Source organism: Silene latifolia, chromosome 2 (assembly GCF_048544455.1).
Source record: "Silene latifolia isolate original U9 population chromosome 2, ASM4854445v1, whole genome shotgun sequence".
NCBI lineage: Eukaryota > Viridiplantae > Streptophyta > Magnoliopsida > Caryophyllales > Caryophyllaceae > Silene > Silene latifolia.
In genome coordinates this window covers 10,029,524-10,043,036 of record NC_133527.1, presented here as the reverse complement: position 1 = coordinate 10,043,036, position 13,513 = coordinate 10,029,524, and the positions used below count along the sequence as shown (strand labels likewise).

At 36.4% G+C, this 13,513-nt stretch overlaps 2 protein-coding genes across 4 annotated transcripts; both read right to left on the bottom strand.

Annotated features, from left to right (window-relative positions):
• Positions 1–967: 967 nt before the first annotated feature.
• On the bottom strand, positions 968–2,609 carry LOC141633546 (serine/threonine-protein phosphatase 7 long form homolog). The gene is made up of 3 exons (XM_074446003.1): positions 2,192–2,609; positions 1,709–2,108; positions 968–1,511 (listed from the first exon to the last, which is right to left on the bottom strand). The coding sequence occupies exons 1-3, from the start codon at positions 2,607–2,609 to the stop codon at positions 968–970; spliced, it is 1,362 nt and encodes a 453-aa protein (XP_074302104.1).
• Positions 2,610–4,487: 1,878 nt separating this feature from the next.
• On the bottom strand, positions 4,488–10,416 carry LOC141642227 (glutamate dehydrogenase). Of its 3 annotated transcripts, none has more exons than XM_074450949.1 (10): positions 10,164–10,416; positions 8,344–8,473; positions 7,459–7,572; positions 6,469–6,690; positions 6,292–6,366; positions 6,047–6,163; positions 5,436–5,686; positions 5,278–5,353; positions 5,106–5,192; positions 4,488–4,948 (listed from the first exon to the last, which is right to left on the bottom strand). In XM_074450949.1, exons 2-10 carry the CDS (start codon positions 8,449–8,451, stop codon positions 4,763–4,765), a joined length of 1,236 nt encoding a protein of 411 aa, XP_074307050.1. In that variant the 5' UTR covers positions 8,452–8,473; positions 10,164–10,416; the 3' UTR covers positions 4,488–4,762. The 3 variants fall into 3 exon arrangements, with proteins under 3 accessions (XP_074307050.1, XP_074307052.1, XP_074307051.1); XM_074450951.1 differs by having other exon boundaries at positions 7,459–8,139; positions 8,198–8,473; positions 10,164–10,319; XM_074450950.1 differs by lacking the exon at positions 10,164–10,416 and adding an exon at positions 9,038–9,142.
• Positions 10,417–13,513: the final 3,097 nt, after the last annotated feature.

The following is a 13,513-nucleotide window of genomic DNA, read 5'->3' as shown; positions in this document are numbered from 1 at the left end:
TTTGCATCAAGTATTGAAGCGTTTAATTGGGCATATGAGATCGGGCTCCGACTCGGGTTTGGTATAAAAAGAGCAAGCAACAAGAAAGTTGGTCGTAACACGAATTTGAGACAACGTTATTTTGTTTGTCGGATGGGTGGAAAAGGTCCCGTAAATAAGGATGCCGATTCTTTAATGAGGGGTAACACCGCTACCGCGTGGTGCAATTGCAAATTTTCAATGAAAGTTGTTGAATTAGAAGAGAATAAGTGGCAGCTTGTGATGAGATCCGGGTTTCATAATCATGCTTTAACGTTGTATTGTGACGGCGACAGATACTTTGCAAAGTTTGATGACGAGGAGTTGGCTTATATCGATGCCCAAGTTAGAGCTCACGTTAGACCGGCAATTATTAGTGTGGGTTTGCATCGCGGAATCCGGAAAAGTCAAGACCTAATCGGCGACAAATCTACAACCGTTCTCATAAAGTAAGGGCCGAGGAAAGAGATGGGAGAAACCCAAGACAACAGATGTTAGCACTTGCGGTTCAAAGATAAGTACGTTCATTATTGGGTCACCGATCGAGAGACCGACGAGCTAACCCACGTGTTCATGTCTCATCCCGAAGCCGTTAAGATGTTTCGATCATACTATTATGTGGTACAGATCGATTCCACGTACAAGACAAATGAATACCGTCTTCCGCTTGTTGAGATGGTTGGAGTCACACCCGTCGGGAAGAGCTTTGTCATCGCGTATGCTCTTGTGACGCATGAGTCCGAGGAGAAATATCTGTGGGTCCTACGGAAACTGAAGGCCCTGCTCAATGATGCCGTTCAACCTAATGTTATTGTTACTGATTGCGAGGGAGGTTTGTTGAACGCGATTCCCATTGTTTTTCCGGATTCGTCTCACTTGCTATGTCTTTGGCATATATATTCTAACGTGGAGACGAAAGCACTTGATATCACGAAACAAGATAGTTGGGCTAAGCAGGAATATCAAAATCATCATGTGGCGCGGGGGCATCATGGTGGCCGGGATCAATGATGAACGGGTGAGAATTCCCATTATACCAAGCCTCATAATCTGGCCCCGTCTCACCCGGGAAACTAACTGGTCTCGATTTACGAGAAAGCTGAACCACGTGATCCTGCCAGCAATCCCAAAGATGATCAGTCTCCGCAACCCCAACCCTAACCTCGTACCCTATCCCCGAAGCAGGACGATGCGCTGTCAATCTCATAATGGGATTGGGTATGATCTGCACATACCCAAACTGTCGTAAACACCGATCAGGCTGGTACGGCTCCGCTATGTCCATGAAACGAATACAACCGGCATACAAAGTACGAGGATGATACTCCTCCTGACGCGGCCCGTACGGATCCCACCTAATGGAAGCACAAGTAAGCCTATCTAACAACCTCCGATACTCCAACAATTTCTCCGCATTTTGAGCGAAGGGACCAACGGATCTCCAAGAACACGACCGAGGCTGAGTAGGGTCAATTGCCGAAGGTGGACCGGGTCTGAACATAGGAAAATACTCATAGATCCACGATTGCAACAAGGTCAAGCAACCACCAATAGTCTTCACACCAAAGACGTGAAGTCACCCCAACCGTCTGTCGGTACATGAAGGCAAGTACACCGGCCCCCAAGCGTAGTCGTGTACACCATCAAGCATCATACACTAAAGGAAACAACCGAGGACGTAACCTATCACCCGATTTGTCGACAAAAAGTGTCGACCCCAACACCACTGACCAAAAACCCCCGAGCAAAAACAACATCACAATTAGCTCTCGCCGTTTCACAAACTGCATCTACCAATATACCCCCACTCTTGTAAATAGGGACCTTCTTCTTAGAGTTTAACGGCAACCTCAACTGCTCTGATGAAATCCCAAAAAAGCCACAAACATACATAAGGGGATCCGCCAACGTCCCGTCATTACTCTCCACCTTACAACAGTTACCATCAACCCGAACGCCTAAGATCTGCGCAACATCGTGAAGGAGTATGGACATCTCCCCAAAAGGCATGTGAAAACTGTTGGTGTCGGGTTGCCATCTCTCAACAAAAGCAGAAATAAGGGGCATGTTATAATTCTCGGCCATGGAATCTAAAAGTGAGAAAAACCAGTACCGTCATAAATAGTCTTAACGGCCGGAGGGAGTTGCCAACAACTCAACAACCTCGTCTTACCAAACCGGTGGTAACCCATCAAAACTGGTCGACCGACCTCATTAGGAGTCGACCATAAGGTGTTGGCAATGTGGCCCCCAAAGCTAGGAATCACGTGGGGAAAGTCAGGACCACCAGGAACACGACGATCGATCAACCAAGAGACATCCTTACCCGACTTCTTCTTCGGAGCCACCACACTACTAGAACTATCATCCGACCTCCGCTGGAAACGCCCCTCCTCATTCCGTCTACGTGGCACCCTACGCACTCGCTCAATACCCGCCTCCTCCTCCTCACCTATCACATCACCAGACCGAACCAGCTCCTCCTCCACCCGCTCACCAGTCCACGAATCGGTACTACCATTTCCAACCTCAGACTCAAACTGGAGCCCCTTTCGAGCTCGAACGTGACGGTCATTTCCTCCACCGGCCATCTATTCAAAAAATAAAACAAAGAATTTATAAATATAAGTTTAAGTAAATTAAAAATTAAAAAAAAAAACAAAATAACCCGGAACGGGGTTTATTAATAATAATTAATTAATATTTTACGTAAACTAAACGAGACGCAACAAAAATATATTTACAACAACTTGATTACTTAAATTAATAAAACAAAGAATTTATAAATATAAGTTTATGTAAATTAAAAAATAAATAAAAAAACAAAATATCCCCAAAAGAAGTTTATTAGTAATAATTAATTTATATTTTACATCGACAAAACGAGACGGAAAAAATATATATTTACAACGACTTCGCCACGAACGACAATTATTATTAATAATTTATTACTTTATAACGATAACAAAACAAGACGGAAAAAAATTTATTTAAAAAAAAAAAAAAAAAAAAGTAACGAGAAATTCTAAAACAAAAAGAAAAAAAAAAAAAAAAAACAGAGTAATGGGCCAGACGAAGAATTCCTTCGTCCAACACCAAGCCCAGACGAAGGAATCCTTCGTCCAAAGGCCATATGAGACGAACAGATCCTTCGTCTGGCCTGGGTCTGGGACGAAGAAACCCATCGTCTCAGCCCAGATTCGCTTCTTCCTTTTTTTTTTTTTTTTTTTTTTTTTTTTTTTTTTTGCGATTAATTGTTTCGATTATTCCGTTTGATTTTGGCGTAACACGACTAAATCCGATTGAAATCAAAGCATCTATCCTAATTCCGTCACTAATTTGGCATCTATCCTAATTCCGTCACACATTTACAAACTAAGCAAAATACTACCAAAAAATTTTAATCTCGAATCACATACCTTGTTGAATGTTTGAATTCGTGACGGAAATGATGCGGTCGATACGTTTGTGTCGGGTTTTTTTTCTTCAAAATCTGAGTCGGGTTTTTTTTTTTCAAAATTTGGAATGTGATAGGTAGTTTTTGAATAAAAAGGAAAATATTAGGGAGAGTGTGAGGGAGGGGCAAATTTGGAAGTTCATTAAAATTGTCGACGATATTTGGTAATTTGTCGACGACCTTTAGCAGCCAGGATTTAAAAACGTTTAATAATGTCAATAATCCTTCCTTTGGCATATTGGTATTGGGCCTAATGGCAAACTACCATGAAGGTTTTGTGAGGTCTTTCCTGGACTCGAATCTTTGTGTTGACATTTTAACATCAATTATTTTGGGTTCTTTTGCCTTCCATTTCCATCTCCTTTTTTTCAATAGTTAGCTTTAATTAATTATTTTAGTTTCATTTTTTTAATCTATTGTTTTGCATTCGTAAATTTTAAAAATTCATTCGTATGAAGTATCTCCTTCAATATTTAAATGCAAATCCCCCATTTTAGTGCAAGTGACTTGATAACTTTGTAACTTTTTAAAAAAAAAACTATTGGTCTTACTTAAGACCGTCTTAACTTACATCTCTAACACACTCTTCTACTACTACTTCTAGCTTTATTTTAATCGGGTGTGAAAACTTTTTTATGGTAAGACGCTCTTAAATAAGAATGGTATTAAAAAACGATCTCATTTTTTTTATGACTATAAAAAATACGAGGCGAGCATCATAAGGGTCTCCACCTAATACTTAGAACAGGGCCTCCAAATTTCATGGGCCGCCCCTGGTTTGGATGAGAGGGAGTACATAGATGGAGAGAACTTCAAATTTAGAAACTTTGTAAATCAACTCAAAAACTTTGTAAATCAACTCAATCAACCGCTTAAGACGAATAATGTCGTCTTAAATAGTCACTGGCTATAATATACTTCGTAATCAATTGTATTGTACAGACAAAGTTATCCAAATGTAGCTTAAATGGAATTGTGGCGGGAATGACTTTTCATAGCAACAGTAAAAGAATAAAAATATAAAGTACTTTTCTTTTCTCATTCAAACATAAAGTTACAGTCCGGTAAAAAGCCGGGTAAATCACACAAATATAAGAGAAAATTCTACATTGCCTTTAAAATAATTAAAAAAGGGAAAGGTTTTCTGATAAAAGGCAATATTAATAACCTAAATTTCAGGCAAACATAAACTATGCCTGCTGTTGATACTTGATAATGGTTATCTGTAAGCAGCAAAGAGCAAAGAGACCGGCTTTTATTAATGAAACGAATTGGAAAGCCTACGACTTAGGCTTCCCAACCTCTGAGAAGGGTTGCTCGAGCAACACGATTCACTCCAAGCGTGAATGCTCCCATACGAAGATCACAATTGTGCGTCTTGCACATTTCTTTCACGTCCTTCAGCCCTCTCGTCATGTATGTCTTTAGTTCCGCGTTCACTCTTGGTTCATCCCACATAAACCCTTGAATGTTCTACAAACGAGAAGAAAATGCAACTGTAAGTAACTAAAACACGAGTTCTTCTTCCAACAGTCAGATAATGTGTTAATGGACCCATATCATTATATGGAGTATGGATTCATGTACGCTATTGCAGAAACAGAATGTCGAGAAGTATAGAATCTGGTACCTGAACCCACTCAAAGTAGCTGACTGTAACTCCACCGGAGTTCGCATATATATCAGGAAGGATGACGACACCTTTCTTTTTCAATATCTGAAGAACAATACCGATTAGATGTTAGAATTTCGAACTTGTCACGTGTAATATTAATCAATGGTTAATACAAACTGCAAATAACCTCATCAGCATCTGGGTCAGTAGGGTGGTTAGCTGCCTCAACGATGAACTTTGCTTTGATTTCGTTAGCATTCTCCCTTCAATGCAACGAAATAGCAATGTTATAAATTATACAAGGAAACATATTAATTAAAGCGCATTTCAAAGGTTGAAACTTACTTGCTAATAACACCACCAAGAGCTGCAGGTATTAGTACATCACAGTCTTCAACCAGTACTGAGTCGGCATCAATGGCATCAGCGTCATGAAAACCTTTAACTCCGCGGTTTTCTTGGACATGGTTCATTAAGCTGTCAATATCAAGGCCATTTTTGTTCTTAATGGCACCAGTAACATCGCTTACAGCCACAACCTTCCCACCCAACTCATGGATAAGGCGTGCTGCCCAGGAACCTACATTTCCAAATCCCTGTAACAAGCAGCAACCAACAGCCGTGTTACTCCTCATATTCCGGCTATTCATATTACTTCAAGTATGTGCGCGACACTAGACACTTCATTCTAAAACAAAAATATGTAAATTTTTTTATAAGATAGTCGAGTTTGACACTTGGGCACGTACCCACACCAGATACTTCTAATCATGTTTAAGTAACGTAAAACAATTGTCACAGACTCACGGCTCACCAGCTGTCGCTACTACAACTACGTATTGAACATGTTAGGCTTTTACATACGGTGACTTAACAATATGGCGACAAAAGCTGATACCGATAAAATTTGTACTAGAGATGCATACAAACATGATCATTATCATTGAAATTTATACCTGAATCACAAAGCGCTGACCGGATATAGTCTTTCCATATTCATTTAGCAGCGCTTCTGTAGCAAAGAGAACTCCTCTTCCTGTTGCTGCATCTCTACCCAAAGATCCACCAAGGTCCTATATTCATATAAGAGCAAATTGTAAGTCTATTTTACTTGAAGCGAAAAAACAAGACAGCCTCAGCATTTAAAGCATACGTCACCAATCATGAAATTTGATAATCGTCTATATAACCTCGTACTTACAATAGGCTTCCCAGTAACAACTGCAGGTGAATGGCCATGAAACTTTGAGTACTCATCCAATATCCACGCCATTGTCTACAAACAAAAGAAGAGATGAATAAATCGGTCACTCGAAATTTTCAGGATTCATTTACAAACATTGCAGCTTGTTCAACAACAAAATTATTATCTACGCACCTGCGCATTTGTCCCCATATCAGGTGCGGGAACATCGGTATGAATACCGATGAGGTCATGAATTCTTTGGGTAAAAACTCTTGTTAAGCGTTCAAGTTCAGAAATGCTGAGCTCTGATGGGTTACAACCTATGCCACCCTTAGCGCCACCATAAGGAATATTAGCTACCGCTGTCTTCCATGTCATTAGTTGTGCCAATGCATTGACTTCATCAGGATCAACCTACAGTGCAAATTGATACTCTTAAAACAGTTGCAAAAAACGGCTCAAATAATCATGACTGGCTTAGATTAATTAACAGTTTCACTCTTAAAAGGGTTGATAACCGTTTGCATTTTAATTGGATTATTAGAATCGTTTTAATAGATATAAACTTCAAATTTATCGTATTAGATAACTTGGCCTTCACCTCTACATTTAGAACAAGACCTCTCAAATCCATGAGATGGCGTTTGGATATGACACTCAATAGTATATACTCTCAACAACAACAACATCAGAGCCTTAATCCCAAAATGGTTTGGGGTCGGCTGACATGAATCATCCTTTAGAACCGCCCATGGGTGAACGCACACCTCAAAAATGCGAAAAAAAAGAAAAGAAAAAGTGAAAAACAAAAGGGGAGTGAAACATAATACGAAAGCCAAGTAAATTTATAGGTTTTAAAATCGAAGTCCGGATTTCTTTTCTAAAAACTTGGAATTTAAATCGAGAATAAAGATTAAAACGATTTTGAAAACCGAAATCAATAGTATATACTCCGTATACAACAAAATACACTTGTGAATGAAAAACAATAGGAAATCCCAAAGAAATTGCTCTAGATTCTCCACCAACCATAGTGAATAACTTAGGACACTAGGAATAATTTGCCATGCTTTCATGTCCATTTTTATCCCTTGATTTAATCAAGAAATGCATAAACTGCACCATTTTAATGGCGGTTATTAAAAGAGGGAGACTGAAGTAGCAGAAGAAAAGTTAACCAACCTCTGGGTGGTATCTGATTCCACCCTTCATAGGACCTCTCGCGTTGTCATGCTGAACCCTAAATCCGACAAAAGATGCTAAAGTGCCATCATCTTTTGGTATAGTGCATTCAACCTGCAAACCTTTATCGAGTTAGTTCAAGAGGCATTACTGATAATAGTGCTAACATTTTATGCATGTGCACGTAAAGTGACTGAAAATGATGGCGAATCAGAATTTGTGACAAAATCACTTAACTATAGACCAAAGATATCAACTTTACCAAAACTGACAAACAAAATTTGCTTGCTTTTTATGAGCAAACTATGCCCGCTAACATTTTCCTGACTTTGAACATCCAACATTTCACAAAAATAATCACAAATTGCAGAATTCATTAATGCCACAAGTAACAATTATATGGGCATGGCCAATAATACTTCAGAAGCCTTGGTCAATTTTGAAATAGATGAGGATTAACTCACGCTATCCAAATCCCCCCTTTATTTCGAAAAACGTATTGGAGGGAGTGCAATGAGACAGTCCCGTAAAAGAACAGTAAAAGTACAATGCAATGTACAGTAAGCAAAAACCAGTATTTGAAAGTGAATTTACATATTACTCATAGCTGCAAAGACAATAACAAAGAACAGTCAGCGGAGGGAACTACAGAACGAAACTAGAAATTAGAGGAAAGGTTCTCTATCTTTAATCCTCCTAGGATGCATGCAGCATGCACCTCGTTTCTACGGGCCTTAGCTATGCTATATTTAACATAATTCAGAGCCAAAGAAATAGCGAATCTTTGAATTCATTGGGAAAAAAACATATGTTCTCTACCAATATCACAAAATTTGTGTCAAATAGTAATAAGAATCAGTATTTAGAAGAAAATGAAATCGTTACCTTAATTTCCCTGAAAGGAATGAGCAGACTTCTTTGAAGTTTCGCATCTAATCCCAAAAGTTTGGAAGCACGCGTAAAATTTCGGTTAGTTGCTGCAAGAGCGTTCATGGTTCTACTGTCTTACAAGAATCTGAAACAAATAACAACATTATGAATCAGCATCTTCGCAATCAATATCACTATATAACAAAGATGAAAACCCTTTCTCTTTGAGAGAGACAGGGCAACAACTACCTAATTACTCTTAATGTGGGATACTCACAGAACAGATAACAGTCATTGTCGCATCGATCATGCACATAATAGGCAAGCTTAACCCCCAATAAACAGTCATTAAAGTAAACTGATCTAACCATTAACAAGCATTATGTACTCGAATTGACCAGATCACATGGAGTCTCTACCAATTGATAAATCTGTATAAGCGACAAAGCGTATAACACCAGTAACAAGCAAAACTTATTTACTACTTCCTCCGTCTGAATCATTTGTTTACCTTTGATTAAAATACCCCTTATAAAGAATATAAAATGTAAACAAATGAACGGGACGGAGGGAGTAATTGTGTATAATTAAGCTACAGGCAAGCATGTGGAAACATTAAACTACAACTACAACTTGATAGTAACTAAATGTACTAATCACTAATTAAGCATCAATCTTTTCTCAAATAAACTAATTAATACTCCGTAACTTGACGAGTTATTAGAACCGGATTATTCAGTCAACTATGATAACACCAGCAGTAAGCCAGGAAGATACTAATTATGTTTACTCTTTTCTTACTTCATATCTCCCTATTTCATTTTAAGTTAGCCTAAACCTTTAAAGCAACAAAATTTGACATTACTGTAGAAAGGGGACCAAAAAAAATCCAGCCTTTTGTGAAAAGGAGGATTAAAGCCTTAAAGGGACCTTAAAACACACATGTAAAACACCTGGCTAGTTAAATCTGAACTACACTGTCAACAAATGACAGACAAATGATTTTGGTCTTATCCATTCTTGTGACACCCAGTCTCCTGTGAGGCCGTTTTACGCTGTTTTACAATAATATAGTGTAAAACGGATTCATAAACACAAAAGACGAGACGAAGTGCCTATATTAGCATAAATGAAAAACTAAAACTGATGGCCTTACACAAGAATTTGTGAAATACCAAAAATCCAAAACCAGTGAAAAGCACTGATCTTTTTGGCTTTAAGAAACTTTAAATTGGGATTATTGTTTTGTGATTATTAAATAAACAAGCAATTAAAATTGAAAAAGAACAGACATTGAAAAGAGGAAGCAATTCAAAAATATTCATCAAAGATTAAAAAAAGTTGGAAATTTTGATCTGTTGCATACACCATGTTACTATGTGACATGAAATTTGATCCAATAATTCAATACAAAAATGTATTAACAGTATTAAAATGAGAATCATACACAAACAAGTGACAATGGTCCATGTTTATAGTAAAGTTGTCACTTGTTGTCTGTCACACCATATGAAAACAAAAATGCCACACAAAACCAATCAATCCAAACAATATAATGCAAAACTAAGACAAACCCAATTCATAAAAACAAAAACCCATCTCAAAAATAAATTAAAAGCAACAATTCAACGCAAATTACAAAATAAGACCGTCTTAGAGCATAAGAGGATACTTTGATTGATTAAATGCTCATTTTATTACTATCGATAAATTAGGTATTAAACATACAAAACTAGGACAAACCCAATTCATAAAATCAAAAACCCATCTCAAAAATCAATAAAACAACAAAATCAAAGCATAAAAAGAAGGTGGGTTTAGGGGATCATACTAACCAAGGAAGGTTGAAACTGAGGGAAGAACAATTTATGAAGAGAGAGGAATAATAAGTAAGAAATGAGAGCAAATGTAGATGAGATTATATAGGAGAAAGGGGGGATGGAATTGGAGATGTGGAAAATCGTCCAACATTTTTCTATAGAAAGTGGATTAAGCCTACACGTCATTGTTACATGGGAAATAATCATATTTGGCATGTTATTAGTTGTTAGGAAAATTTTAGTTTGAGAAGATCACAAAATGACACCCAAATTGTGACAGTGATTTTATTTTATCTATCTAGTTCATGCAGATCACTATAAATCAGGAATTAAATTATCATTGTCCGTTTTAGATCTTAATAAGAGTTAAATATAATCATATAATAATGGTAATAAAGACAAAAATTTTGGTATTTACAATGAGTTTAACATGTGATTTGACATATATTTAACTTGTTTCTCTTACCTTAATTATGAAGTTGGGAGTTCGATTCTCACTTAGGACATAGTGCTTCCATTTGAACAAAAAAAAATGTCTTGAGCTCAAGGTTGATAGTAACCGTTTAAAAATGATAATTTGTAATGTGCATGATCCCCTACTGTGATTTTTTACAATTTTGATAGGCAAACTCGATCTTATATGTTTAATTCAGTTTAAATCACATTAGACATGGTAAATGAGTGATTTGGACCGGGTTAGGGTGTGATCACTTAGGGTCAGGTCATTTCAGGTTAGGTTATTCTAGCTCATTTGAGACATTTTGGGTCAGGATTTTGCAATAAGTCGTTTCGATCACTTCAAGTCAGATCATTTTGGGTCGAATAACTTTCAGATCAAGTCTATCAGTTCACACTTTTCGGGTCTCGGACCAGCCTTATTGGATCGGGTAGTTTTGTTAAGTTTGGATCACCTCAATTAATTTTATTAGTTTGGTTTAAAAGATTTTGGTCATAGATGTCGACCATTGATTGGTTGAACAAAAAGAAAAAGAAAAAAAAAAGTAGAAGAGCTGGTTTGGTCGGATAGAAAATGTAGGAAACGATTGGGTAGTTTAAATTTTGGGAAAGTGGAAAGTCATAGGATTGGTGACCTATGTCACTAGGCTGTGACTTTCTGAAAGGAGGGGTCAAGATAAATAAAATGAAATTAAGAATTAAAACATCGATGACTCAGTTGTTTTTCTGGATAGGAATGGTAAACAATGGAGTTGATAAAGCTGACTTGATCCAAATTTGTTATTTGTTACAAATTCGATTTGATTGAATATGAAAATTTGGAGAACTAGTGAAACTTGACTTATGTTCGGTCAAACCGATCTGAGATGATATGCGAGATGTTGTTGATGACTAGATGATAGCAATATTAGTCGAAATAAAATATTTTCGGTAAAACTCTGTATATGTAAATGATATGATACTATATCCCTCCATTTTGATGATTAATTTCTTGAGTATCTATAATGATATATTGCAATGTATCATTTTTTATTTATGAACACCAATTACTCATTATTAGCATTTTCAGAAAAGATTACAAGTGCAACACATTATTATAAACTTAATTAAAGTCAACAGAATAGTCCATTAACATAAAAAAAAAAAAAAAAAAAAAAAAACAATATAAATGCTTGAGCAAAGAACTTGGACAATTTTATGGAAATTACAAGCCGTGCAACCAATAAGAATGGTGTCCAATTGATTTAGTGAGAGACCATCTCTAAAGAGATCTACTGCCGAATAAAACTTAGAAAAAATTCGCAAACGTTTCAAGTTCAAGTCTCACCAGGTCAAGAGGAATTTTATAGAGATTGTATGGCCAAAATTATTAAACTTGTAAGATAAGAATGTGTAGAAATTTTTTATGCTCATTCCTGAATTTTTAAATCTTTTAGTTAAACTTCATTTTAGTCTCCGCTACAACTTTTTTCACCTCTATATAAGTTAATGGTAAAACATAGAGTTTACAGATAAAATTAGCCAAAATTTTAAGAGATACCAAAATGAAATTTATTCCTTATTCTTTTGGGCTGAGTGAAGTTAAACAGAAATGAATTGAGTTGAACTGTAAGTGAGTTAAACTGAATTAAAATTTGCTGAAATAAATAAAGATGAAATAAATTAAGCTAAATTAAAATCAGCTGATTTAAGCTAAGCTAAGTTGAATTGAGCTCAATAAAAACTAATATTCAATAAAAAAAAAACAGGATTTTATTATGCTAGAAGGTATAGTCCGATATACACAATAAACTTGTCACCAATTCTCACCTCATTTGTTACTCCGTACTTGGCCTCCTCAATACGTGAGGTAAGTGACCTCACATTTGTAGGGGGCATGCAGCCTCCACTCCCACTAATTAAGCACTAACACCCTTTAGGAAACCATAAGCCAATACAACAAACCTACACTATGTTATCTTGCAATTGTCATTTGTCATAAACTAAAAATAAAACTTCTGTCTTTATTGCAATGCATATGACGCCACAAATTAAATTATTGATCAACTACAAGTACTTTTCTACAAGTGATTGAATCTGTACAGTCTCATCATAAACTTATCGTAATATCTTAAAGTGATTACTCCTATAAGTCCTATTCCATTATTGTATTCCATACTTTTTTTTTTTTTTTTTTAGCTTCTAGCATATTGCGCACATGTTGTTTGTCGTGTTACTTTACAAATATTTTTGTACAAGTAAGTCCTACAACAGTTATTTATTACTCCCATGTTTGATAGCTTACAAATCATGATGACTTGATTAACCACTTTTCCTTATTTATTTGTTTGCTTTTGATTAAAATATTTCTCACATTATAAAAAAAAGGTAAATAAATAAATGAAACAAAAAAAAGTAAAGCAATAGAGTACATTTTAGCTCAGGTAATGCATAGCTCAAGATAAACTGCTTCAGTTAAATATTGATCTTAGTTAAAATCGATAAAAGTTAACCAATCTTATAGCTCACTGGATGCCTAGTACAAATTGAAAAGTCATGTTACTACACTGCTAAGTCTTTCGTCGATGCCTACTACAAATTGAAGTATAGCTCACCGGATTAAAGGATTTGGTTCAACCAAGTTTGGAAGGGACTCGCACCACCAAGGTATAAAATACTTTTATGGGCAATAATGTGGAAAGGGTAAACACAAGAGATAGGATACTGAAGGAAAGTAATGAATTGGGATGACGGTAAATGTATTTTTTGTGGTGAGTGCTTGGAGACTGTCTGTCACCTATTCTTGCATTGTAAATTCTCATGGCAACTATGGACTGATACTTGTGATGTGTGGGGGGTGACTTGGATTTGTCCCTTGGAGATTGATGATGCTTTTCTTGTATGGAATAACTCTCATTTTGTTGGTTTTG

Excerpts from the sequence above, each read along its gene's own strand:
- LOC141633546 (XM_074446003.1), bottom strand. The coding sequence starts at position 2,609 with ATGGCCGGTGGAGGAAATGACCGTCACGTTCGAGCTCGAAAGGGGCTC. Across the intron at positions 2,109-2,191 it reads GATGGGTTACCACCGGTTTG|ATTCCATGGCCGAGAATTAT; the intron begins GTAAGACGAGGT and ends TCTCACTTTTAG. Across the intron at positions 1,512-1,708 it reads ACTTTTTGTCGACAAATCGG|ACCCGGTCCACCTTCGGCAA; the intron begins GTGATAGGTTAC and ends TCCTATGTTCAG.
- LOC141642227 (XM_074450949.1), bottom strand. The coding sequence starts at position 8,451 with ATGAACGCTCTTGCAGCAACTAACCGAAATTTTACGCGTGCTTCCAAA. Across the intron at positions 6,164-6,291 it reads TTGTTACTGGGAAGCCTATT|GACCTTGGTGGATCTTTGGG; the intron begins GTAAGTACGAGG and ends ATATGAATATAG. Across the intron at positions 5,193-5,277 it reads CTGACCCAGATGCTGATGAG|ATATTGAAAAAGAAAGGTGT; the intron begins GTTATTTGCAGT and ends ATTGTTCTTCAG.